Source organism: Cynocephalus volans, chromosome 15 (genome assembly GCF_027409185.1).
Source record: "Cynocephalus volans isolate mCynVol1 chromosome 15, mCynVol1.pri, whole genome shotgun sequence".
Taxonomy (NCBI): Eukaryota; Metazoa; Chordata; class Mammalia; order Dermoptera; family Cynocephalidae; genus Cynocephalus; species Cynocephalus volans.
Genome location: NC_084474.1, coordinates 42,294,943 through 42,322,477, shown reverse-complemented (window position 1 = coordinate 42,322,477; position 27,535 = coordinate 42,294,943). Strand labels below are relative to the sequence as shown.

Sequence of the window (27,535 nt, the reverse complement as noted above, 5' to 3'; positions counted from 1 at the left end):
CCCACGAATTGTAGCAATTATTTTATTAACTACTCAAATAGTTTGTCTCAGCATAGATGGCTTATTATTAAGTAGTAAGACATAAAGGGCCTTTCTCATCCTTGTTTTTAAAGAGCTTCTTGAAATAATAATAAAAGAATCTCTGGGATTTACACAAAATTAATTTGCTGAAGTAGTCAACCTTGACTATAGATAGATTAGTACCAATTTTCCTAAATCCTCTCCGAAACGTTTGTTTACCTGAGCTACTGTTTCATAGTTGGGCATGGGAGATGGGATCTCAGACCAATGTCAGTGACTCATTTATCCCAAAACAATTGAGAGGGAACTGTCAGTGCCCACCTACCAAACCTTTTGGTAAACTTCTTTTAAGTGTTTAGCTACAAAATGAGGAGGCTGGCTTGCATTAAAAAATTTTCAGAGGTTCCTTCTGGTTCTAATACCATGATTCACAAACTGGTATTGCATAGTACTACTACCTATCTGACCACTGCTGAAAGTGAGCAGGGGTAACCCTGGGGCAGCTGGAACAAGGCCCAGAAACATCAGCAGTAAACACCCTATGCGGTGTTTCTCAAACCCTGTTGCTCAGACAGTAATGGATGTCCCCCTTCAAAACAAAAGTGGAGGTAATATGGCCATAAATCCAGATGTCTAGATAGTTTTTGTTTTTCACAATTTTCAAAATACTTCCAAATAATATATTATCTTCTGAAACTTACAAAACCCTGTTGAGTTGGGCATGACAGCTCATTATATGGTAAAATGTCCAAACATCACAGCTATGACTATATTAAGCACTCCAATATCCAAACTGATTGCCCCACAATACCTTGATGATTTTCAGCACATTGTTAATTTTCAAAACAATGCATAGTATCTACCAGGAAAAAACATGAGTTTCTTCAAAAAGGTTAAACTGCTTACCCAAGAACACCAAGCTAATAAGTGGTAGCACCACAGCAAGAACCCAGATATGTTTCCCCTCATGCCAAAATGCTTTGAGGGCACTAAACCCTTTTACGAATAGTTACTTAGCTGTCAATTAAAAATAATATTAATAAAAAAATAAACTCCGTAAGTGTATATTACAGTACTTCAAAAAGCTCATGGAAAGATTCATATTATCTTTTTTTTTAATGATCAAAAATAAATAGTTTTATAAAAAAATTTTATTGAAACATAGATTGTACATATTTATGGGGTACAGAGTTATATTTCAACTCGTGTATACAATGTGTGATGATTTACTCAGGGTAATTAGCATAGTCATCATTGCAAAGCTTCATCATTGTGATGTGCACATTTGATCTCTCTTCCAGTCATTTGGTAATGTACAGTAAATCACTGTTAATTACAGATTCCTGGGTGGCCTGTATATACCAATAGGACTTATTCTTCCTATCTAGCTGTAATTTTATGTCCATTAACCAGTCTCTCACTATCCACCTTCCCTCTTCCTCTTTCCCATCTCTAGTAATCACAATTCTTCTCTTTCCTTTTAACAGATCCACTTATTATTTATTTTTTTGTTTTATTTTGTTTTCTTTTATTCTCTTTTAGCTCCCACATGAGTGAGAACATGGGGTATTTCTCTTTCTGTGCCTGGCTTATTTCACTTAACATAATTTTCTCCAAGCTCACCCATGCTGCTGCAAATGGCAGAATTTTGTTCTTTTTCATGGCTGAGTAGTATTCCATTGTGTAAATGCAGCACATTTTCTTTATCCAATCATCTGTCAGTGGGCATTTACATTGGTTCCTTATCTTGACTACTGTGAACAGAGCTATGATAAACATGGGAGTGCAGGTATCCCTTCCACATGATGCTTTCTATTCCTCTGGGTATATACCCAGGAGTGGGATTGCTGGGTCATATGGTAGTTTATGTGTAATTGTTTGAGAAACCTCGATACTGTTTTCCATAATGGCTGTACTGATTTACAATCCCACCAACAACGTATAAGGGTACTCCTTTCTCCACATCCTTGCTAGCATTTGTTATTTTTTATCTTTTTGATAATAGCCAGTCCAATTGGGGTGAGATGATATCTCAATGTGTTTTTTTGGTTTTTTGGTTTTTTTGTTGTTTTTTTTTTAAAGATGACCGGTAAGGGATCTTAACCCTTGACTTGGTGCTGTCAGTACCATGCTCAGCCAGTGAGCTAACCGGCCATCCCCATATAGGATCCGAACCCACGGCCTTGGTGTTATCAGCACCACACTATCCCGAGTGAGTGACGGGCCAGCCCTCAATGTGTTTTTGTTTTGCATTTTCCTGATGGTTAGTGATGTTGAGCATTTTTTCATATACCTGTTGGCCACTTGCATGTCTTCCTTTGAGAAATATCTATTAAGCTCCCTTACCCATTTTTTAATTGGGTTTTTTTTTTAACTATTGAATCGTGTGAGTTCCTTGCATATTCTGTATAGTAATCCCTTCTCGGATGCATAGTTTGCAAATATTTTTTCCCATTCTGTAGGTGGTCTCTTCCACAAACTTTTTGGAGTGTCCTTGTACAATCATGATTTGTCAATTAAAAACAATATTAACAAAAATAATAATAAATAGTTACTTAGTATAACACCAGTATTATCTAATTAATTTCCTTATGGTTTCTTAGCATACCAAATGTAATATTCAGCCTGACACAAATTAATAAGGAAATAGGATCATAAAAATTACAAGATTAATATTTAAGCTACATCTGTTAATATCTTTCTTAAACAAAAGTAACCAGAATAATAGTAGCTTGCCAAAGGAGTGGAAGAACTGAAATGGTTTATATTTACATCACAGCAGTTCCTCTTCAAGATAGGCCATTAGATTGTAAATTACTTAAGGCTATGAAAGCATTTTCTTCTTGCTAGGGTGTCTCCACACACATAGATCTACCATGCAGGTACTACTGGACCATCTTAGAGAGCAAGATTTATTCTCAGGAGTATATTGCACTTAATGTCCAGACTCTGAGAATAAAATCCTTACGTTAAAAGAATTTAAACTGAGCTTGTCCCGGATTTAACAAGAAAGTGATGGAGCCAGATTTTTTTTTTTATACCTGCCACCAGATACTAGAAATGGGGATAGGGAATTAGGTCAAGCATAAAAGTGCATAAAACAGAGAAAAGGGCAGGTTTTCTTTATTGTGAAAAAGGGACAAACAGGAAGGATCACAGAATTGGTTGTCAAAAAAAAACAGTTCTGTACCAGTCACACTACAATGGTGGGCATGTGGGCAAGAGCTGTAAACTCTCTAAGCCTGTTTTTTTCAACTGTTAAATCTAAGAGTTAAGTCAATCCCTTAAGTACCTCCTAAGGTCCTTTCCAGTTAATGTTCTATGACTCTAATTTAATACAGTGAATATGGAACTTGTTTAGGAAGTGGTACTGAAGGACTTAAAAATGAATAGGAAATACCAGAGTATTTATAGGAACCAAAAGGAGAAATGTAAGGAAAAGGATAAAGTTTTCAAATTCAGCCTCAACCTCTGACTATCAAAATAGCTGTATCTGAAAAAATACATACCTAGATACTTTCCTGTTAGTTAAGTACCTTTACTTGAAATTGTTATTAAATTTTCACATGACCTGAAAAAATAATGCACTTCAACAAACAAAACACTGGGCCCAATCTATTAGATAAATGCAGCATAATAAGGGAGTAGAATCTCACATTACTATTAATCTCACACTATTAAGCTCTCAGCATATATCATGACAGCAAAGAAATCAGCTTTTGACCACCATTAAAAAATAAAATAAAAAGCTTCCAGATTCTTGAATTATTCTGAGTAAAATCTAAATAGTGATACTGTTGCTGATTCTTGGACATGCAAAATTGGGAAAAGCAGCATATAATATAAAAGTGTTGACACGTGATCACTCTTACTTTAAAAATAAGAAGTATGCCCAGTTTTACCTTGTCCTTATTGCTACAAAGTGAGCAATCAACTAAGACCTCTAATTTCTCTAGCAAGTCCCAAAGATACACTGTTTTCTTCCATGATTCATAGCAGGCTACAGAATTTACTTAACATGTATTTCAGGTTATACTACTTTTCTAATTCCTTGGCTACCATATATACATTTTTAGAAATGTCACTGATTATATTTTAAAGCCTATCAAATGAACAGTTCATCATAGGTTTACTTAGTGAGGTGTTAAGTTAAAAGCAGTAACAACATCTCAGTGTTGCCTCACTTTATGAAACATGCATATTTGGCAGTGTTGACTATAAAGTACATATCTGCAAAGTGAATCATCTTTTACCCTCTCAGGTTGAAAATCCCAGGATGCTCAGTTGAAAAGTTTTTAAATTAGAAGGACTCAGTAAAGCTGCTGGCAGCTGGGCACGAGGCAGGCTAGATATTATATTGAGGAATACCAACCTGCTGACACTGAAGTCTCTTTGGGGTTGTCATTCCCCTAGAGCACTTTAAGAATTTCTCACCTTCTGGTTTAATCAATATCTCCCAGATATTGATTAAACCAGCCATCAATACTTCACCTACCCTAGTAACCACTATGCCAGACTCTAAACACATGCTTTCCAAAACCTGGCTCCTTTCCTTTCTTCTTAGCTGGGTATGTATAATATTTAATTGGGCAAGACAGCCATTTCACATTTTGTCACTATGTGCTCCTCTCTAGTTCATGGTGAACCATGATACAAAAATCCCTTCAGTTTAAAGCTGCAACAAGCACAACCACTTCGTTTTCAAGGTTTAAAAGTTTGCATACTGAGCAAAGACTGTTGAAATGTTTATACATTTCCTGATTTCAAGAACATACATTTGAGCTATTTTTAACTTTCTGGCAGACCCCTTTATGTTTCTCAATCATGAACAGTTTAATAGTACTATTCATTCATTAAACACTCATTCAACAAATACTTACAGAATGCCTACTGTGTGTCAGGCACTATTTTAAGGTGCTGGGAGCCAAACATCCCCACCCTCAAGAGGTTGGTTACACCGTAGGGAGACAGACAATAATAAACATAAATAAGTAAAATACATAGTATGTTAGGTGGTAGTAAGTGCTAAAAGAGAAAAATAAAGCAGGGTAGGGGAACAAGAATTATTATTATTATTATTTTTTTTTTTGTTGTTGTTGGTGGCTAGCTGGTACAGGGATGCAAACCCTGCCAGAAGGATTGAAGGTATAGTGCAATTTTAGATTTTTTTTTTTTTAATTGAAGATCCCAATTGGCTTCATTGCGATTCTAGAATCGGGCAATAAGTTATTCCATAAAACAGAATAAGTGTTTCCCAATTTTAGATATTTTATAAACTTATTTTGACACCACCATCAGGAAATATTTGTTTTGATTTTCACTTCTTTTTAAAAAAATTTTGACCCCTAGGCAGATAAAAATGTGGACAGACAAGTTTCCCTTTGTAGTTGTAAATACCTATTTTAACATATTCTATCACCTTAAAGGTATGGTAAACTAAAAGGCACAGTAAACTAAAGACTCAGGAAATTGAAGTAACCTGATTACAATGTGTATAGCAACCACACTGTTGCTTTGGTAATCTTCACAGGAACTAGACATAATACGCCCATTTGGTAAGAGGACATTTCGAAAATAATTTATTGAAATGAATAAGTACTATTTCCTTCTACTTTTCATGGGGAAACTATAGTTAATGTGCTATTCACCTAATTCATATTGGTAAATTTGACCATGACACTGACAAATTTTAGCGTGTTTTTAAAAGTTATGATTGCAGCGCCGGCTCATGGCTCACTCGGGAGAGTGTTGTGCTGATAACACAAAGGCCGCGGGTTCAGATCCCATACAGAGATGGCCGGTTGGCTCAATGAGTGAGTGTGGTGCTGACAACACCAAGTCAAGGGTTAAGATCCCCTTACCGGTCATCTATTAAAAACAAAAAGTTATGATTGCATATTGGTAAGCATACAATTATACATTAAAATTAAAATTTAAAATTATTCATTAAAAGAATAAACATCCTCTCCAAAAGAATCCCAATACTGTCTCCTCCCTCCCCACACACAAGCTCCTTCAAATACATTTAAGCCAGCATAATTGGCTTAAATGTAGCTATCAGAACCTTATCAAAATGTATATATAATACTTGCTCTTGATTATCACTATCAGAAATTTAAATAAGGTAGTCAAATAAAATCTATTATAATTTACTTTAAGATGGTAATTTAAACCTCAGTCCCAGCCAATATCTTAACAAATCTTCTACCAAATATCTTACCTAATTGTTTGGATTCAAACCCGATTAGCAATCCTTATAAGAACGTGAAGTGAAAACACTTGTGGGAAGGAAGCCAGACTATAGGGTGAAGGTAATGATGGGTACACATCAAAGAAATGCCCTAGTTTGGACTCCTCAGGTTTTCTGAGTACCACCAATGAAAGTAGCATTAATCCTTGCTACAAAATCCACCTGAAAGACCCTGCTTTGATGCAGTGGTGGATCATTATAAACCTTCAAAGTCAAGATATTGTGTAATCATTTTTCACATTCAACATGAACTTTCTTAGCTTTGCTGAAAAATATACTTTCTAGCATGATAAATAATTGACTATAGAAAGCTTTGAAAAAGAAAGAAAAGGAAACTCTAACAAGAGTATTTAAAAAACAAAACAAAATCAGTGATAGTATCAAGAAAGAAACAGGTCAAGGAAAACTGTATAAAGCTGTATGGAGAATTGACAGGAGCTGGGATAGTGTGAACTGGTTTTCTGAACAGATGTTGCAAAGGAAATATTCAGTGCAATAGTGATAGCATTGTAAAGAATATATTAAAATATTTTAAAATGTGTAGCAGATTGCCTTAAATTTATGTGGAAATGATGATTATTGTCTATAAAGTGTTCACAGGTAAAGGTAATATTAGAAGAGGTGTCCGGTGATTGAGCAACCCTTAATGGCAAAGAGTGGTCTTGTTTCCTTCATCCTGAAGCCTCCTCTCCGTCTCCATTCTTCAGGGGCGAGATCTGAGAGAAGAAATACTGAAAGAGAACCGCACACTTAATTGTGCGGTTTGTGCCAAGCACCTTTTGGACTGTGGAGTCCTGAAATTCAACTCCTCTGCATGTCCATAGAGCCTCAGCATGATCCAATTCCACAGATACACCTCTTTAAAATTTTTCAGCCCACAGTGGGATGCGTTTTTCCAATTCATCAGTCAAAAAGAACTGCCTTTTAAAAAATTCTCACAAAGGCAAAAAGTAGCCCTGGGTATCACAGATTAATGCCTGAGACATCTATTGGTGTCACTATAATTGCATATATATATATATTTATTTATTTATTTATTTATTTAAAAAATCTGTTTTCAGTTTCCTTTTCTTTTCCTATGCTTTGCTATTTCCCTCTATCCATGCTCTAGGCCTGCACAAGTTTTATTTATTTGGCTCTGGTTGGCAGCACTCAGAGATGGAGTTTGCTGACCCCAATTAATGACAACAGCAGGATGTATGTAGCTATATATAGCTTACTGCTAAGTGATAGGCACTTTGCTAAGTGTGTTACAAATATTATCTTATTTAATCCTCACAACAACCTTGTGACATACAGTATTTTATCTCCATTTTACAAATGCAGAAACAGGTCCTAAGAGCTTAACTATCCTGCCCAAGTTCATACAGAGAACAAACCTGAAAGCATAGATATGAAATTTAAGTATCAGACTTACCACAAAGAATTATGTTGTTTTACATGACATCATAAAGCCTGTGCCCTAAAATCATACAGACCTGAATTCCAACCTAATGCTATCACTTGCCTTTGTGTGATTTGGTGACTTTTTAACCCGAGTTTCTTGGAGTACAAAACGGAATAACCATACCACTTAAGTATGTGGTTGCGAGCAATAAAGGAGCTAACATATTATCAAAATTGTCCAGCACAGTTGTTTTGAGACATTGTGATCAACAATCGCTATATTCAATCCCGCCCTTCCGTCTATCTGATTCTGTTATAGAGGCAGCCAAAAAACGATAACACTAAGGATAAGCAAAAGTTGTAGAAGAACATCAAGAACAACATTAATGATCGATTTGCTCTGTCCCCAACAGATCCTGGCACTGCAAAAGGAATGCAACTGCACTTCCTCCACGCCTCTGGTGTAGTGAAGCCAAAACACTAGACAGAATTTTGAAGCTAGAGCAGGAACAGGAGTTGCGAAGATACGCTTTCTCACAACCTCCTTGCTTTACTCTGAAGTCAAGTCACCTTTTCCCCACCCCACCTGGCAGCTTCTCCTCCAAAGCTGCTCTGAAGTGCCCCGTTCATCTAGGCATTCGCTTCACCATAAGCATGGTGGTGGTGACTCCACCCCTCTCCCCGCTTGGCGCTGCGGCGATTTCGGAGCGTATCATCCTCCTCTGGGCCGCAGGCTTGACCCTCCCTACCTGGGAGGGGCAGGCGGATCCCGGGAACCGCCCGCGCAGGTGCGCGAGCACCAGGCCCAGGCGGCGCCTGGCGGCCCAGAGCTGAGCCCCGAGCCAGTGCTCCTCCAAGAGGCACCGCTGGCCTCCCCAGGCTGCCGACCTCTCCTGGAGCGTCTCCTGAGGCCCCCGCGCCCTGCCGATTCCCGGCCGCACGACGTCCAGGGTGCACCTCCAGAGCCAGGGTCAGGCTTGGGCCGCACGGAGCTTGCGGGCCCGGATTGTACCCGCCGGGACTCGTACCCTGTGGGATCGGTGGGATGCAGGGGCCCCGCCACGCCCGCCCCGGAGTAGGGAAAAGCCCGCACTCACATGCCAGTCTCGGGGGTGCAGTCGGGCGAGGGTGGAGACCACGCTGGCGCAGTCTGCAGGGTCGCCGGGGCTGCCTGGGATTCACAGGAACCTGGGGCTGGCTGAGCGAGGGGCAGGGAGGGGCAGGATGAGCAGGGGCGGGGCTCATTGTCGCCCCGCCCACCCCTGCCGCAGCCCACCCTTTACTGCCCGCTGTAGATCTGATGGGGCTGACGCTTCAAGGCTGCTTAGGCGGCCACTCCCGCCAAAATGAATTTCTGAAGGATAAAGGAATTAAAATATTTAAGAAAATGTATACCATATCTGAACCGAGAAAAACTCTCAACCTGAAAATACTGAAATACTAGCTCTTAACCATACTCGTTTTAGAGACATTGTGCACACTACCAGGGTCGTTTTACATCCTCAATTTCATTTAATCCTCATAACAGTTTTGTGACGTAGTTAATGCCATCATCCCCATTTCGCAAACGGAAACTGCAATTGAGTAATATGAGATTTGGAAGCTATTTGTTAATTGGCCTACTTGCCTAAAGTCATTTTCAAACTGAACTAACTTCAAAGCCCAAGGTTTCACCTCTACCTGATGCTGCCTGCGACTAAACAATCCACTATGGAAATTATTGCTACACGTGACTGCTTGAAAATTTAAAACTTCTGCCCAAAGAAACAGGGACAAAATCAATAGGCAAACACACTGGAAAAAATAAAGTTCATTTAAATTGATAAGGGGGAAAAAACTCCCAACAGAAAAATGGGCAAAGGATAATTTTTGAATTACTGAAAAATGGAAAATGCAACACATGAAGAAATGCAGACATTCCTAAGTAAAAAAGTGCTCAATCCAAAAATTGCACATTAAACTTCCTTAAATCATCATATCAGTGCAAGTGAGAATTCTTTCATTTATTCAACAAACACATCCCAAGTGCCTACTATGGGCCAAGCACTGTTCTAGACGTGATAAATCAGTGAGCAAGATAGACAGGAGCTTCTATTCTACAGGAGGAACAAATAGTAAGTTTTTGAAAATGAAAGAGATTTCAGACAGCCATAAGTGCAATGAGGAAAGTAATAGAGGGCGAAGTGATAGAGAAGGACTTGAGGATAATGGAATCTTATTTATTAGGGAAGTCCTCTCTAGAGCAGTGATATTTGATTTGAGACCTGAAAAATAAGGAACCAGGAGCAGAGACAGGAACAAACAGCAAATTGGGAGCACACAAATAAGGCCTTTGTGGCTGGAGTAGAGTGGGGAGGTAGAAGGAGAAAGGTTTTATTTTTGTTTTTACTAAAGTTTATTGGTTTTATTTTTGATTCTGTTTTTATATTTTCAAAAAGGCCCTCAGACACCACTAATTTAATTGTAAGTTTCAAAATTCCCAGAATACATAGTATCCATACCTAACCTTCAGAACTTTTGTGTCCACTACAGTAGGGAGAGTAGAGAGAAGCAGATATTTTCAGTATCCAAAAAAGCAACCTATCATCTGAACACATAATGCCATAGCTATTCAATGTACTTACTCATTCTCTTCAAATAAATTCCATTCTACTTTTGTTCCTATTCATTCATTCAACTTTTGTTCTTATTCATTCACCAGTTAATTCAACGTGTGTTGAATGCGTATTATGTACCAGGCATTAAAAATAAATAAATATTTTTTATTATTTATTTATAATAAAAAACAAATAAGTATGGAACTTAACGCCTGGTAGAGAGTTAAATGTACATTAAAATAAATAAGATAGTCACAAAATACTCTCCTAGGTATTCTTCTACTGCACAGGCTGTTCCTTCCTAGCTCCTTTGCTTTTTGATCTTCATCATACCAGTTTTTAAGCACTGGAATTCGCCAGGGCTTAGTTCTTGGACCTTTTCTTTTTTCTATTTTCTTTTTTTTTTTTTTTTTTTTTTTTATTATGCAGCCATTTATTGTAATAAAGTGGTTTCCAAGAAATTTTTTTTTTTTTAATTTTATTTTGTCGATATACATTGTGGCTGATTATTGCTCCCCATCACCAAAACCTCCCTCCCTTCTCCCTCCCCCCCTCCCCCCCAACAATGTCCTTTTTGTTTGCTTGTCGTATCAACTTCAAATAATTGTGGTTGTTATATCTTCTTCCCCCCCCCCCCCGGTTTGTGTGTGTGTGAATTTATATATTAATTTTTAGCTCCCACCAATAAGTGAGAACATGTGGTATTTCTCTTTCTGTGCCTGACTTGTTTCACTTAATATAATTCTCTCAAGGTCCATCCATGTTGTTGCAAATGGCAGTATTTCATTCGTTTTTATAGCTGAGTAGTATTCCATTGTGTAGATGTACCACATTTTCCGTATCCACTCATCCGATGATGGGCATTTGGGCTGGTTCCAACTCTTGGCTATTGTAAAGAGTGCTGCGATAAACATTGGGAAACAGGTATACCTTCGACTTGATGATTTCCATTCCTCTGGGTATATACCCAACAGTGGGATAGCTGGGTCATATGGTAGATCTATCTGCAATTGTTTCAGGAACCTCCATACCATTTTCCATAGAGGCTGCACCATTTTGCAGTCCCACCAACAATGTATGAGAGTTCCTTTTTCTCCGCAGCCTCGCCAGCATTTATCGTTCATAGTCTTTTGGATTTTAGCCATCCTAACTGGGGTTATATGGTATCTCAGTGTGGTTTTGATTTGCATTTCCCGGATGCTGAGTGATGTTGAGCATTTTTTCATATGTCTGTTGGCCATTTGGATATCTTCCTTAGAGAAATGCCTACTTAGCTCTTTTGCCCATTTTTTAATTGGGTTGCTTGTTTTCTTCTTGTACAGTTGTTTGAGTTCCTTATATATTCTGGATATTAATCCTTTGTCAGATATATATTTTGCAAATATTTTCTCCCACTCTGTTGGTTGTCTTTTAACTCTTTTAATTGTTTCTTTTGCTGTGCAGAAGCTTTTTAGTTTGATATAATCCCATTTGTTTATTTTTCCTTTGGTTGCCCATGCTTTTGGGGTTGTATTCATGAAGTCTGTGCCCAGTCCTATTTCCTGAAGTGTTTCTCCTATGTTTTCTTTAAGAAGTTTTATTGTTTCAGGGTGTATATTTAAATCCTTAATCCATTTTGAGTTGATTTTAGTATACGGTGAGAGGTATGGATCTAGTTTCATTCTCCTGCATATGGATATCCAGTTGTCCCAGCACCATTTGCTGAAGAGGCAGTCCCTTCGCCACTGAATAGGCTTGGTGCCTTTGTCAAAGATCAGCTGACAGTAAGTGTGTGGGTTGATTTCTGGATTCTCTATTCTATTCCATTGGTCAGTGTGTCTGTTTTTATGCCAGTACCATACTGTTTTGGTTATTATAGCTTTGTAGTATAGCTTAAAGTCAGGTCCTGTTATGCCTCCAGCTTTATTTTTTTTGCTCAGCATTGCTTTGGCTATGCGTGGTCTTTTATTGTTCCATATAAATGTCTGGATAGTTTTTTCCATTTCTGAGAAAAATGTCTTTGGAATTTTGATGGGGATTGCATTGAATTTGTATATCACTTTGGGTAGTATGGACATTTTCACTATGTTGATTCTTCCAATCCAAGAGCATGGGATATCTTTCCATCTTCTTGTATCCTCTCTAATTTCTCTCAGCAGTGGTTTGTAGTTCTCATTATAGAGATTTTTCACCTCCTTGGTTAACTCAATTCCTAAGTATTTTATTTTTTTGGTGGCTATTGTAAATGGGCAGGCTTTCTTGATTTCTCTTTCTGCATGTTCACTATTGGAGAAAAGAAATGCTACTGATTTTTGTGTGTTGATCATCTCTATAGATGCTGAAAAAGCATTTGATAAAGTTCAGCACTCATTCATGACAAATACCCTCTATAAGTTAGGTATAGAGGGAAAGTATCTCAACATAATTAAAGCCATATATGCCAAACCCACAGCCAATATCATCCTGAATGGGGAAAAGCTGAAAGCTTTTCCTTTAAGAACAGGAACTAGACAAGGATGCCCACTCTCACCACTCCTATTCAACATAGTGTTGGAAGTACTAGCCAGAGCAATCAGAGAAGAGAAGGAAATAAAGGGCATTCAGATTGGAAAAGATGAAGTCAAACTGTCCCCGTTTGCAGATGACATGATCCTATATATCGAACAGCCTAAAACGTCTACAAAAAAACTGCTGGAATTGATAAATGATTTCAGCACAGTAGCAGGATACAAAATCTTTTTTCTATTTTCATTCATACCCTTAATTACCTCATCTAGCCTTACAGCTTTGAATTCCATCTATATTCTTCAGGCTAACAAACTTCAACACCTTTCGAAAGGTATGGCCCGGAGCCGCAAAGAATTACACCAAGAGACAGATACTCAGCCAGAATGTATATTGGAGGGCTTCAGGGTGAGCAGGTGGGCTGCCCTCTCAAAGTGGGAACAGCAGCAGGGAGAGTCGGGGTGGGCCTTTTATATCCAGTTAGGCTGAGCTGGACTGTTCCTATTGGCTAAGAAGGAAGGGGAGGGAAGCAAGCAGGTTTTAAACTGAGCAGGGACTTTCTCATAGGTGGGCAAAATTGCATGTGCGGGAAGGTGACGTGGCAGCTAGGGGATTTTTCTGGGTGGGGGTTTTCCAGGAAACTTTCTCAGGTGCCATTTTGTATATCTCGGTCTTTAACACCATTTTACTTTTATGGCGGAGGGTATATTAGCCAACATTCCTCCCTCTTTGGTCTTATATTGGGAGAAGGGCATCTATATCATCTCTGGGTACTTCCTGCTGAGAAGGGACGAAGAAGGGGGAGTGGGACTTGGGAGGCGAGGGAGGAAGGTTTGCTTACTCTAATATGAGAGATAAGAGACCATAAACCCAGGTGCTGAAGATGGTAATTTCTTCTGTTGAGAAGGTGAGGAATGTCCCTTGGAGCCAAAGGTCACTGAGGCCCTCAAATATGTCTTCTGCTTGTTGAATGTTAGGGAGTAACCAACTGCCCTCCTGGAGGGTGTGGAGGAAAAATAGGAGATGTGTCCTCACCATCTGGTAGGGGAAGGTACTCTTGGAGGAGAAGTTGATTGATGGACACCCGAGACACCTTGCGAATTCGTTCCTGTTTTGTTTTAGTAACAGCATTCTTGTTGAGAAACATGCAGGTGCTGCCTTTTTCTGCAGTGAGGAGAACTACCTGGGCTATGGAGGTGATTTGGCATTGTAGGGAGGTCAGGGCCTCTGCCGAAGCCTCAACAGCCGCCTGGAGTTTGGGGGATAGATCTCTAGTGGAGTCTACAGAATGGATAAGAGCCCCTGTGCCTACTCCCATGGCCACTAGAGAGGAGGCTAGGGAGACCCCAGTGACTAAGGAGAGAAAGACTGCACGCTTTTGGTTTTCTAGGGGGTTAATCAGGGCAATAATTTCTGAACCAGTAAGTTGAGAGACCAGTGAAACAGGTAGGCAGAGAACAGAACCAGAGGCATTAAGAGTTTTGGAGAGGATGCCATTGCACCAAAAGAAGCCTCCAACAGGGGCATGGGTTGTATGACCGGTTGTATAAGTTGAAAGATCCTTTAATTGATGAGGTGAGAATATGCTGGTGGGGCTGCCAAAGTGAGCGTCTTTGCTTCTTGAAGAAGCACGTGAGCTGCCACCAATGCCCTGAGGCAGGGGGCCCACCCACGAACGGTGGGATCAAGTTTTTTTGACAAGTAGGCCACTGGAGTGAAAGAGAGCCCCCTCTGGTGTCCTAACACACCCAAACCAAAGCCCTTGTTCTCATGCACATATAGAGCAAAGGGCCATTGTAAGTCAGGTAAATGTAAAGCTGGGGCTCTAAGGCGAGCCCGCTTGAGGTTTTTGAAAGGGGTTTTAATGGATTTATCTAGAGGTTCCTTTGAGTTGCCCTGGGATGAGTCATATAAAGATTTGGCAAGAAGGGAGTAGTTTGGAATCCAAGCTCGTAGGTACCCTGCAAAGCCCCCAAATGATAACATTTCATCCTTAGATTTTGGAACAGGCAAGTCTCGAAGGTGTTGTTTTCAGTCTACCGTTATGGCCTTGGAGTCGTGGGAGAGCTGAACTCCCAGATATTTGACTGAGGGTTTAAAGGTGTGGACCTTTTGGGGGGGAGAAACCCTGTATCCTTTGTCTGCTAAGAAGTTGAGGAGGGAAATGGTATAAGTTACGGAAATGGAATAAGAAGGGCTACACAAAAGAAGATCATGCACATACTGAAGGTGTATGGAATGGGCGAAAGCTAACCCGCGGAGGTCCGCTGCTAAGGTCTGCCCGAATAAATGGGGACTGTCCCAGAAACCTTGGACGGGAAGGACCGTCCAAGTGAGTTGTTGGGAATGATGAGATTGAGGATCAGTCCAGGTAAACGCAAAAAGGTTTTGGGAATCTGGATGTAACAGGATGGTGAAACAGGCGTCCTTTAAATCCACCACCGAGAAATAGGTGGTGGATGTGGGGATAAAGGATAAAAGTATGTATGGATTAGGACTAACCGGTAAGTGTTGGGAGATTTTTTTTTAACTGCCAGGATGGGGGTATTGTAGGGGGAGTTTTTTTTTTTTTTTTTTTAAAGATGACTGGTAAGGGGATCTTAACCCTTGACTTGGTGTTGTCAGCACCACGCTCACCCAGTGAGCTATCTGGCCATCCCTATATGGGATCCGAACCCATGGCCTTGGTGTTATCAGCACCACACTCTCCCGAGTGAGCCACAGGCCGGCCCAAACCTAACTTTTTTTTTTTTTTTTTTGTCTTTTTCGTGACCGGCACTCAGCCAGTGAGTGCACCGGCCATTCCTATGTAGGATCCGAACCCGCGGCGGGAGCGTCACCGCGCTCCCAGCGCCGCACCCTCCCGAGTGCGCCACGGCTCGGCCCTTGTAGGGGGAGTTTGTGGGCCAAATGAAACCCTACCTTAATAGCTCATTGATTGTAATCAGTTGTAACCCTAGCAGGCTACTGGTAGGAAGAGGGTACTGGGCCTGGCGAGGGAAATATTGGGGGTCTCTGAGGGAGATTCAAACTGGTTGGCAATGGGCTAAAGAGGGAATTGAAGTATCCCAAACTTAGGGATTTACTTTGGATAGTGGTGGGGGTAGATTTGGTTCTTCTGGAGGTTGGGTCACTCTGGCGACCAGTAAGGGCAATGAAGGGGTATGGCGGAAAGAGATGTAGGCCTGGAACCTGGCCAGTATGTCTTGACCTAACAAAGAGGTTGGGCATTGTGGCATCACAAGAAACTGATGAGCAAAGGAATGGTCCCCGAAGCAGCAAGTTATCCAGGGAGTTTTTAGTGGAAAAATGGTTTTGCCTCCTACCCTGACAATGGGCAGTGCAGAAGAGGAGGTAGGTCCCCAAAACTCTGTTAATACTGAGAAAGTGGCACCAGTGTCAAGGAGGAAAGAAATGGGGTGGCCCTCAACTGCGAGATGTACCCTGAGCTCCCTGGTGGTGGTGAGGGCTGTTGTAGGTAGAGGGTGCCCTGGGCCCCATCAGCCGTCTGACGCCAGTCCTAGAATGCTGGGTGTGGGGTTCGAGATAGGTCCAGTTTCCCTATGGAGGCTGGGGCAATCCACTCCCCAGAGACCCAGAGTGTGGCATTTCGGACATGGACTTGGTGGGGGCCTGGGGTTGGGGCATGATCATGCCCAATGTCCTTCCTTACCACACTTGAGGCAGGGACCTGGGGGTCCCTTTGGTGTGGTTGGGCCCCTTGAAAAGGCAGTCGGTGGTGAGGGCGTGGGCCCCTTTAAGGCCTGTGCCAGTAGTTGGTACTTTTGGCGTTTGGCCTTATCATCTCGGCCATTATAAACCTTTAATGCAGCGGCCAGTACTTCATTTTGAGGAGTGAGGGGCCCCCTTTCCAGTTTCTTTAATTTGTCCTTTATGTCAGGGGAACTCTGGTTAAAGAAATAGGTCATGAGAAGTTATCTTCCCCCTGGGGTCTCTGGGTCTATGTTAGTATATTGTAAAACAGCTTTAGTGAGGCAATCTAAGAAAGAAGAAGGATTTTCATTTTATATTGTATTATTTCTTGGATATTTTCATAATTAACAGGTTTTTGTGCAGGCCGTTTAAGCCCTGCCACTATGCAAGTAAGAAACTGATCACAGAGGGCCAATCTGGGGGGGGGGGTTATAATCCCAATGAGGGTCGGTTTCTGGGACAGCTTGTGCCTTGATTGGGTGAGTAGACGTGGTTTGATGTACTTCATCTCCGTATGCCCTGGCCTCTAGCCAGACTCATCTACGTTCTTCTGGCAATAAATTTGTGAGGATAGTGTGGGCATCATGGAAAGTTAAGCTATAGGCCTGGCAAAGGTATTGGAATTCCCTTGTGTAGACAACTGGGTTAGTTGTATAGGAACCCAAGCGTTTCTCGATTTGGGAAAGATCAGTCATGGAAAAAGGGACATGGACTCTAATGATACCCTCCTCTTCTGCCACCTCTCAGAAAGGAGCTAAAAGCGGAGGTTGGACCAGAAGGGTGGGCCGGGTTTCATGGGCTTGGGATCGCATATGAGGGGGTCTGGAAGGATGTGGTGGCGTGGGAGGGGCAGAAGGGGTGGGATGAGCCAATGGCAGTTGGAGTGGGGGAGGAGCGTGTCCCCAATATGGGGGGGCTCATCTGCTGGGTCAAGTCAGGGGAATGGGAGGAGGGGGCGGGCAGAGAAGGCTTAGAAGCTAATAAGACCTGTTTTGGGGCACAGGTGATACATAGAGCAGGGTTAGAACGGAGGTAAGAAAAAGCCTGGATGTAGGGAATTTTGGCCCGTTTTCCCCATCACTTGCAGAAGTTATATAAGTCCCGTAGAATGTCGAGGTTGAGGGACCCAAAGGGAGGCCACCTATTTTGATTATCTAAATTATAGTTGGACCATTCTTGGGTGGAAAACCTAACAAGTCTTTTTGGCTTAATATCCAGAGTTAGACCCAAAGTGTGAAGATTAATCAGGAGACATTTTAGAGGGGAGCTAGCCGGGAGAGACGAGGCACCCCCATGAGAATGGAGAAGGAAGTACCGGCTCCAAAGGGGCATCCCCACTTCGGTTGGGGTACTGAGAGGTCTCAAACCACCGAAAGTGGTTGTCACCAGTTTCTGGCAGTTGAGGGACCCTAGAGGGTCGTAGAGCTTTGGGGCGCCTGGCACTGGGGCTTGCATGTGCCTGGAGGGAAGAAACAAGAAACCCCACAGCGAATGAGAGGGCAGGGAAAGGGCGGACCCTGCTTCACCCAGCTCAGTCCTGAAGAGAGAGAGAGGGAGAGAGAGAGAGAAATGAAAGCGGTAATCCAAAGACTCACCAATTAGAAGGCCGGTGTTGGATGTGCTGGTGGCGATCGGGAAGAAGGACCAGGCTCAGTGTCATCACTGGTGTGGGCTCTGGGCCATGGGCAGAGAAACGGATGGGGTCCCACTAGGGGTGGGGAAACCCATTCGAGTCATGGCACCAATGAAAGGGATGGCCCGGAGTCACAAAGAATTACACCGAGAGGCATATACTCAGCCAGAATGTATATTGGAGGGCTTCAGGGTGAGCAGGTGGGCTGCCCTCCCAAAGTGGGAACAGCAGCAGGGAGAGTCGGGGTGGGCCTTTTATATCCAGTTAGGCTGAGCTGGACTGGTCCTATTGGCTAAGAAGGAAGGGGAGGGAAGCAAGCAGGGTTCAAACTGAGCTGGGACTTTCTCATAGGCTGGCAAAATTGCATGCACGGGAAGGTGATGTGGCAGCTAGGGGATTTTTCTGGGTGGGGGTTTTCCGGGAAACTTTCTCAGGTGCCATTTTGTGTATCTCGGTCTTTAGTGCCATTTTACTTTTCTGGCAGAGGGTATATTAGCCAACACCTTTCCTCTGAAACTTCAATTCCAATTGCATTCTCTATACTTGGATGTTGTATTAGTTACCAGTTGCTCTATAACAGATTACACCAAATTTAGTGGCTTAGGTACAGTCATTTATTATTTCTCATAGCTTTTGTGGTTCAGAATCCAGGAGTGGCTTAGCTGAGTGGTTCTGGCTCATTCTCTCTCATAATGTTGTAGTCAGGGGTTAGCCAGGGCTGCAGTCATCTGATGGATTGACAGGGGCCAACGGCTCTAAATCCAAGGTGAGTCTCTCACATGGATTTGTTTGTCAGTGGAAGACCTCAGCTCCTCTTCATGTGGGCTTCTCCACAGGGCTGCTTGAGTTCCTCATGGCATGGCTGCTGGCTCCCCCCAAGGCAAACAGTACAAGAAACCAAGGCAGAAGCCAAAATGACTTTTATGGCTTAGCCACGGAAGTCACACACCATCACTTTTTCAGAATTCTGTTGGTCAAACAGGCTAGCCTTGATTTCATGTGAGAGGGAGTTCCACAAAGGAGTAAATCCAGGAGATAAGTACCATTGGGGGCCATTTTGGAGGCTGACTATCACATTTGTTTAACAAACATTTCAAATCTAACATATACAAATACAACCTCCTTATCTTCCTCCCCAGAGCTGTTCCCCCCACACTCTTCACTATCTCAAGTAATGGCAAAGCTCTCTTCTAGTTGTTTGGGCTGAAACACTTGGAGTCATCTCGAACTCTTTAACATCCCATCCCCACCTGTTCTTGTCAGCTAAGCCTGTCAACTCTACTTTCAAAATATATCCAGATTCAGACCACTCATATCTCCTAGCATAGTCCAAGACACCATTACTTCTTTCTAGATTATAATAATACCCTAGTATTATCATAAATTATTATATCTGCTTCCCTACTTGCTCCCCTTTAGTCTATTCTCAAAACAAAGTTAGAAGGATCCAATTAAAATATAAATTAGATTATGCTATCATTACACAAAGAATAAAATCAAAGTTCTTGAATTGCCTACAAGATTCTACACTAATTGGTCCCCATCTCTTCTCTGACCTTATCTCTTGCTGTTCTCCTCCTTGCTCACTCTCTATCTACTCCATCTATGATGGACTTATGTTCATGAAAAATGCCATTTGCCTTCCCAGTGCAGGTCTTTGTGTTCTTCTTTCTTTCCATGAAATGCTCTGCCACCAGATATCTTCATGGCTCACTCCTTCTTCTTTGGCTCTTTATACAAATGTCCCCCTCAGTGAGGTCTTCTCTGGCTACCACCCTATTTTAAATTGCAATGCCTATACAGAAATACACTCTTTATCCCTTCCTACTTTATCTTTGTCTTTAGCAATTATCACCATCTAATATATTACATTTTTTACTTATTTAAATTATTCACTATCTTCCCCCAACTAGAATATATACTCCACTAGGAATTGTTCTGTTTACTGAATCTAGAAGAATACCAAATATATTATAGATACACAATAAATATTTGTTGAATGAATTAAGAAATTGTGCCAGGCCCTGTTATAAGTAAATATCAGACATGGTCATTAAGTTTACAGTACAGTGAAGGCACACATTACTAATTCTTATAACTACACCTCCAAAATACAATCCATATTAACAAGTAAGCACAAAAATAAAAATGAAATTATAAAACACGCTTAGAGCCATAGAGGAAATGAAAGTATATTAGGAGGAATCAGTAAAAGTTTTTGAGGAAGTGACATTTAGGCTGAGAGCTGAAAGATGAATAGAAATTAGCCAGGAAAGGAATAGTGGAATGGGGTGGGGGTGCACAGCATCAAGGCAGTGGAAGAAGAAAGATTCCTGACAGAGAGAATATCAAGTAGGGAGGCCTGAGGCTCACTGGAGGTAAGAAGAGATAGTGTCGCTGAAGCCTACTGAGAGGGAGAGAAAAGAGAGAGACAGAGAAAGAGAAAGAGAGGAAGAAAAATGATTTAATGCAGGGGAATAAAGTGCTCCAATTTACCTTTTAAAGAGATCCCATTTCACCAATAAGATATCAGAAGCCTCATGATATGAAGCCATGGAGGGGATATGTCACTTAGTGCTCCTGCCAAAAATGCATGACTTGAATTGAATCACGAAAATCATAAGGAGACAAATCTAAATCCAAATCCAAATTGAGGGATATGCTATAAACCAGTGATTCTCAACTGTGGCAGTTCAGCTAGGGTTGCCAGATAAAATATAGGATGCCCAGTTAAATTTGAATTTCAGATAAACAACAAATAATTTTTTATTATAATATATTCTATGGGATATTATTATACTGAAAAATTATTTGTTGTTTATCTGAAATTCAAATTTTATTGGGCGTCCTCCATTTATATTTGTTAAATCTGGGAACTCTACCCTCAGAGACATTTGGCTATGTCTAGCGATATGTTTGGTTGTCGCAATTGGGTAAAGGCGCTACAGGTACGTAATGGGTAGCGGCTAGAGATGCTGCTAACATCCTACACAAATCACAGGTCAGTGTCTCACAACAAAGAATTATCCAGCCCCAAATGTCAGTGGTGCCAAAATTGAGAAACCCGGCTGTAAACCAGTGGGACTATGCATTCAAAAACCATTGATGTCATGAAAGACAAAGGCTGAGTAAATATTACAGATTTACAGAAACTAAAGAAACATGACAACTAAATGCAAAACATAATCGGGATTTGATCTTGAATTGAAGAAAAAAATCGTTGGTATAAACAATGGAAAATCAGCAAAATTTGTACATTAAATAACAGTATTCTGTCAATCTCAGTTTCCTGAGTTGGTAAGCGCTCTCTCAGTGCCCCGGTCCACTGGGCGCAGGCGCAGAAGGCCCACTAAGTCCCACCCAGTCGGGGTATTTCCCGCCCCCTGAACCCGAGGACCGGAAACCGAGCTGACGGCGGCGGCGCTGGCCGGGAACCGGCGGGCACGGTTCTCTGGAGAAAGGCCGGGGGATCCTTTCTCCTCGTCCGCCTCCCTAGCGGCCCGAAGGCGTATAGGGTCAGCCTGCGAGTTGTAGGTCATGGCGCTGGCCGCGCGATTGTGGAGCTTTCTCCTTTGGGGACGTGGAGCTGCCCCAAGGGGGCCTTGGCTGACTACAGGAACCTTGGGCAGCCGCGGGCGATATGGCTTCTGGCGATTCCGCGGCTCTGAGGTACCCCCGCCGTCCAGGCTCCGTCTCCCCTCCGCTGAGTGGGTTCGGGCTCCTCCCTCCTTCTCCAGGCTTGGCGGCCCCGCGCTGCCTTGTGAGACTGTGGTGAACTGAGGAGGGAACGGGTGTGTCTGGAGCGCTCCCCGTGACTGCGGCCGACAGGTCCTTTCCCTTTCACAGGCCTCCTTTTCTCTCTATGAAAACTGGAGTCGGGCCAGAGAAGGAGTGGGATACGTCTCCCTCGAGAAGCTGCCTCCTGCCCTTCCTTCCAGTGTAGAAACGTAGAGAAGAGAAGCGGGAGCGAAACTTGACAGCTGAGAAATAATTTTCACTCTTGGCGATGCCAGTATGGGAACAGCACTTGAGGCTGTCAGTAAACCAGACTTTGAATTTGGGGTGTGACTTTGAAGATTTCTATGACTCAAGCAGAGATTTTGTACTTGTATTAGTCCGTTTATGTTGCTTATAACAAAATACCTGATACTGGGTGATTTATAAAGAAAAACAACACTTATTGCTTACGGTTTCTAAGTCTGGAAAGTCGAAAGTCCATTTGGTGGTGGCGATAGTGACTCAGGGGTCTCACACTGCGAGATGGTGGAAGGAGAGAGAGAAAGACTCTTCTCTTTTAAAGCCCTCAGAACCACACCCCTGACCACTATTTTTAACCCATTCACTACTGCATGGTCCTACAGTCCAATCACCTTTTTAAGGCTCCACCTTTCAACTACCATAATAGCATTTCCCACCCTCTTAACAGTCACAGTGGGGGCTAAGTTTCTAATACGTAAAACCTGGGGGACACAATTCAAGCTTCAGTGAGTTTTGGGGGGACATAATTCAATCCACCACAGTACTGTTTATGTTTTTTTTTTTTTTTTTAATAGTTCTGAGTTGCTTGTTTTATCTGCATAATGTTAAGGATGTTGGGATGTTGGATTGTAGTCTCAGTTCTGACATTTCTATAGATTGTTCGTGAGCCTTGGTTTGTGTATTCTTGAAAGGGGATTGGGAGGTGGGGCGGGCATTGTGCATATGATTTATGTCACTTGAACTGTTTCATTATTTTAAACTCTAGAATACGTGGGCAGTCAGATGAAATGGAAAAGATGATTAGAAATACATTTAACTTTAAAAAGGAAAGAACAGAACTGAGGCCACCAGAGATGGGGGAGGGGAAGGGGGTTTTAATGAGAAATTGGTAAAGGGCCACAAAAAATGATACTACTTATCCTAATTTGAGCATTACATATTGCACACAGGTATGGATATTCAACACTGTACCCACAGATATGTACAATCAATTATGTTTCAATAAATTAAAATAACTGAATAAATAAAAGATGACTAGAAGTAGGTAAAGGGAAGATGAGGACAAAAGAATGTTCCAGTGGAGAAAGTAGTACGATATAGGCCTTGAGATAAGAAAAAGTGGTATTTTTGAGAAACTGAAAATATGACTGAAGTCTGAAGAGAATAAAGTGAAATAAGTCAAGCAGGCAAGTATCAGTTTATTAGTTATCTATTACTGCATAATAAATTATTATAAAACTTAATTGTCTAAAACAACAAACATTTATTTTCTCATGTTTTCTGTTGGTCAGGAATTCAGGTGTGGCTTAGCTGGGTGCCTACAGCTGACTGTCCTTCATGAGATTGAGTCAAACTGTTAGCTGCTAAGGTCTCATTTGGAGACTCAGTTTTTGGGATGGAGAGGAAGTTCTCACTCACCATGGTGGCTTCTCCACAGGGCTGCAGGAAGACACAGCAAACTGGCTTCCCCCAGGGCAGGCAAGTGATTCAAGAGAACAAATGAGAGAATGAGTGTCAAAGATTGAAATCATAGTCTTTTTATAACCTAATTTTGTAAGTGATATAATTTCTGTTGTATTCTGTTTCTCAGAAGGGAGTCAATAAATCCAGCGTACATTTAAGAAGAGGGTATTACAAAGGATGTGACTAACAGAAGGTGAGGGTCATTGGGGGCCATTTTAGAGGCTGCCACCACAGCCTTCTAAAAACCTTGTTAACTATGGTATTTCTTTTCTTTTTTTTGTTTTTTTAAAAAGATGACCAGTAAGGGGATCTCAACCCTTGCCTTGGTGTTGTCAGCACCACGCTCTCCCAAGTGAGCCATCCGGCCATCCCTATATAGGATCCGAACCCGTGGCCTTGGTGTTATCAGCAACCACACTCTCCCAAGTGAACCACGGGCAGGCCCTAACTATTGTATTTCTGATTTTAGTCTAAAGGTTATGGGAAACCATTAAAGCATTTTAAACAAGAAAGTCATTTGATCAGATTTACATTAAAAAATATCTTTGTCCGGTGTCAAAAATGCGTAGGCTAGATGCTGGAGACCAGATAAGAGATCATTGCTATAGGACAGGTATGAAATGTGGTGGTTTGAACTTTAGTGATAGCCAGGGAAATGGAGATAAGTGGATTCATTCAAAGAATATTAAAGACGTAGAATTAACAGACTTAACTTCAGTGTGGGGGTTCAAAGGAAAGAGTTAAGGAGGATTCTTAGGTTGCTGGCTAGTGCATCAGGATGGATGGTGGTGCTGTTTATTGCGGTAGGACTACAGAAAGAGATTTGCGGGGGCAAAAAAGGAAATAGTTATGTTTTGGACTAATGAAGGTAAATGTGATAAGACAGCCACATTGACATGTGGAATAGGCAGTAGTTTGATAGGTCTGCCTTCTGAGGTCTAGGCTAGAGATATAGATTCTGGAGCCTTTAGCGTATAGTTGTAAATGAAGTCATGATAGAGATTGAAGATAGTTAATAGTAAGACCACAAGAAGGCCTATTATCTATTGCGGAGGAATTCTAACATTTAAGAGGAGTAGCTGGCAAGAATTTAGGATGAAAAGTAAGAGAGTAGTGACATATTCCTCTCCATCTGGTGATGAGTTTGCATTTTTCAGTTACTTTGGCTCCGGAGTGGTATAATCAGTGTTGAAGAAAAGAGATCTCTAAGAGAGAACCTGCTGCCTTTTTTCAACAAATATTTTTTGAGAACTCATTATCTGAAAGGCATTGTGCTATGCATTGTAGCTACAAGGTGAAATGGCACATTGTAGCTGTCTTAGTCTCACAAATTATTAGTATCTTGGAGGTGTCATTAAGTCCTAGTTCTTTTAATTCACTATTTTTTTTTAAGTCCAGACACATGATTTTTATCTACTTGCCCAGAGGTAAGCAAAGAGCTGCTTCAACATTAACCAGACTGAAAGGAGCCCAGCTGGTAAACTGTCATTTCATTAATTTACAGTAAGAAATATAACTGTCAGTTGCCTAATAGAGCATTTTCTCCCCTCTAAGAAAGCCAGGATATTGTTTGTTGAGCATGATATCAGCAGAGAAAGTTGGACATTAGATGTCAAGTTTCCTCAATTTATAATAGTATGTACAGCCTTTTCTACTATGTGATATCCCTGCCAGAGCAATTGGGAACTAAAAGACTTGATGGTAAAATCTTAGTCTTTTCCTCTTCTTTTTCTTGGCATCATCACCACAAACACACACATACACCCATCCATACCTTCTGTCTCTACTCCATCTGTTTTCCCTTGGCAAATGTGAATAAACAAAGAAAATTATTACTTTGTGTCTGGCCAGTATGAAAACTCAGAAAATCAAATGCTAAAAATGTGACTGTGACAAAGTTTGTTTTACTGCTTTGCTGTTGATTTATTTTTAACCCAGTTGAGCATAATACCTTGAAGGTTCATGCTGAAGAAGCAAACAAAGCATTCAGCAAATTTAATATGTTGTATTCCCCATTCCTGGATACTTATCAGAAGTTCAAATGTGGATCAGATGTGGATTGTGAGAGAGTCAAGAATGACTCCAAGGTTTTTTGTTTGTTTTGTTTTTAACTTGAACAACTAGAATATAGTTGCCATTTACCATAATAGGGAAAATGGAGAGAGGAGCAGGTTTAGGGAAACAAATAGGTATTTTGGCTGTTAAATTTGAGATGTCCAATAGACTTCATGTAGAGACAGATGTTGAGTAGGCAGTTGGATATATGATTCTGAAGTTTAGGGGAGATGTCCAGGCTAGAGATTGTTTTTGGCATGCTTGAGGGATCACTAAAAGTAATGCAAATAGAGAAAAGAAATCTAGAATTAAGCCCTGTTCATATGCAGGCAATGAGATATTGGAGATGAGGAATCAACAAAAGAAAAGGAGCAGTTGTTGAGACAAATCCAGGAGAGTATTATTTCAAAAACAAGTGAAGAGTGTTTCAAGAGTAACAGAATACAGCAAGTACTACGGAAAGGGGCATTACAAAGAGGAAACTTTTGGGGTTGATAAATATGTTTATTATCTTGATTGTGTTGATGACGGTTTTATGACTTTGTACCTGTGTCTTAAAGATTTGTTAAGTATGTGCAGTTTATTGTATGTCAATTATATCTCAATAAAGCTATTTAGAAAATTAAACATGCATTCATTATTATTTTTTAAAAGGAGGAAGTGATCAGCTGTCAAATGCCATTGACAGGTCAAGTAAGATAAGAATTCAGAATTGACAACAGGAAATAGCAGCATCCTTGGTGACATTAACTAGAATACTATCAGTGGGGTTGTTGGGATGAAAGTGGGATTGGTGTGTGCTTATGAGAGAATGGGGCTGGATGGTTTCTCAGTTGGTTAGAGCATGGTGCTGATAACACCAAGGTGGTGGGTTCAGATCCCCTTACCAGCCAGCCTCTAAGAAAAAAAAGAGAGAGAGAGAATGAAAAGAGAAGAAATAGAGACAGTACAGACAACTTTTTAAAAAGAGTTCTGCTGAAAAAAGGAGTTGGGAAATGAGACTGAAGGGAGATGTGACGTCAAGGGGAAGCTTTTTGGTTTTTGGTTCTTTTTGTTTGTTTGTTTTGTTTTTTTCTTTCTTGTTTTTTTTTTTTTAAAGGTGACCAGTAAGGAGATCTTAACCCTTGACTTGGTGTTGTCAGCACCACACTCTCCCAAGTGAGCCACGGGCCGGCCCCTGTTTTTTTTCTTCTTAAAAGAAGAGAGAAATTACAGCTTACAAAGATGGTATAGCTTGTTTTTATCCTTGTGGTAATGAATCAATGGAAAGGGAAAAAAATGATGCTATGTTAAAGACAGAAAAATCGTTGTGGAGAAAGGGAAAAATTGCCAGAGTGATATCTAACATTTCTCCTTTGTCATTGGTCTCAAGAATCTGGCCATAAATATGAAAATTAATTTCCAAATCTGTTTGGATATGCTCTTTATTCTGTTTTTCATTTATTTAAAAACTATGGGTTTCATGGGTTGCTTTTGAAGATTTAAAGCCATGCACATTTTCTATGTGCAGTAACTACTGTATTTGATATTATTTATCTTTTCTATTCATAAGACTGATTTTTATTATGTGTTGGGTGTATCATGTTTTATTTCAGACAATTTGTAATACCCATGCCTCCACAAATAAATTGTAAGTCTTCAATCTAGCACTCATCAGCATGACTACTTTTTAGATGTGCTACCATTCCTAGGTGGTATCTTTTTCATAATTAGATATGCTCGGGCCGGCCCGTGGCTCACTCGGGAGAGTGCGGTGCTGATAACACCAAGGCCCCGGGTTCGGATCCCATATACGGATGGCCGGTTCGCTCACTGGCTGAGCGTGGTGCTGCCAACACCAAGTCAAGGGTTAAGATCCCCTTACTGGTCATCTTTAAAAAAAAAAAAAAAAAAAAAAAATTAGATATGCTCTTTCTGTAAGGTTTGAAATAATTTTACAGAAGAATTTGATGA

At 41.0% G+C, this 27,535-nt stretch overlaps 2 protein-coding genes across 5 annotated transcripts in view; one reads left to right on the top strand and one right to left on the bottom strand.

Moving 5' to 3' along the window:
• CPNE3 (copine 3) overlaps nucleotides 1–8,852 on the bottom strand; it is a 48,221-nt gene extending 39,369 nt beyond the window's left edge. For both annotated transcript variants that reach the window (XM_063079123.1, XM_063079124.1), the window contains exon 1: nucleotides 8,755–8,852. The gene's annotated coding sequence lies outside the window, so the exon portion shown is untranslated. The remainder of the gene's footprint in view (nucleotides 1–8,754) is intronic.
• A 12,636-nt stretch (nucleotides 8,853–21,488) lies between these two features.
• Nucleotides 21,489–27,535, top strand: part of RMDN1 (regulator of microtubule dynamics 1) — a 33,650-nt gene continuing 27,603 nt past the window's right edge. For 2 of the 3 annotated variants that reach the window (XM_063079728.1, XM_063079726.1), the window contains exon 1: nucleotides 21,489–21,754. In XM_063079728.1, coding sequence (XP_062935798.1) covers nucleotides 21,623–21,754 — 132 coding nt within the window. In that variant the 5' untranslated portion in view covers nucleotides 21,489–21,622. Of the gene's footprint in view, nucleotides 21,755–23,238; nucleotides 23,721–27,535 lie in introns of those variants that run through there. The other variant, XM_063079729.1, reaches the window with a different exon arrangement.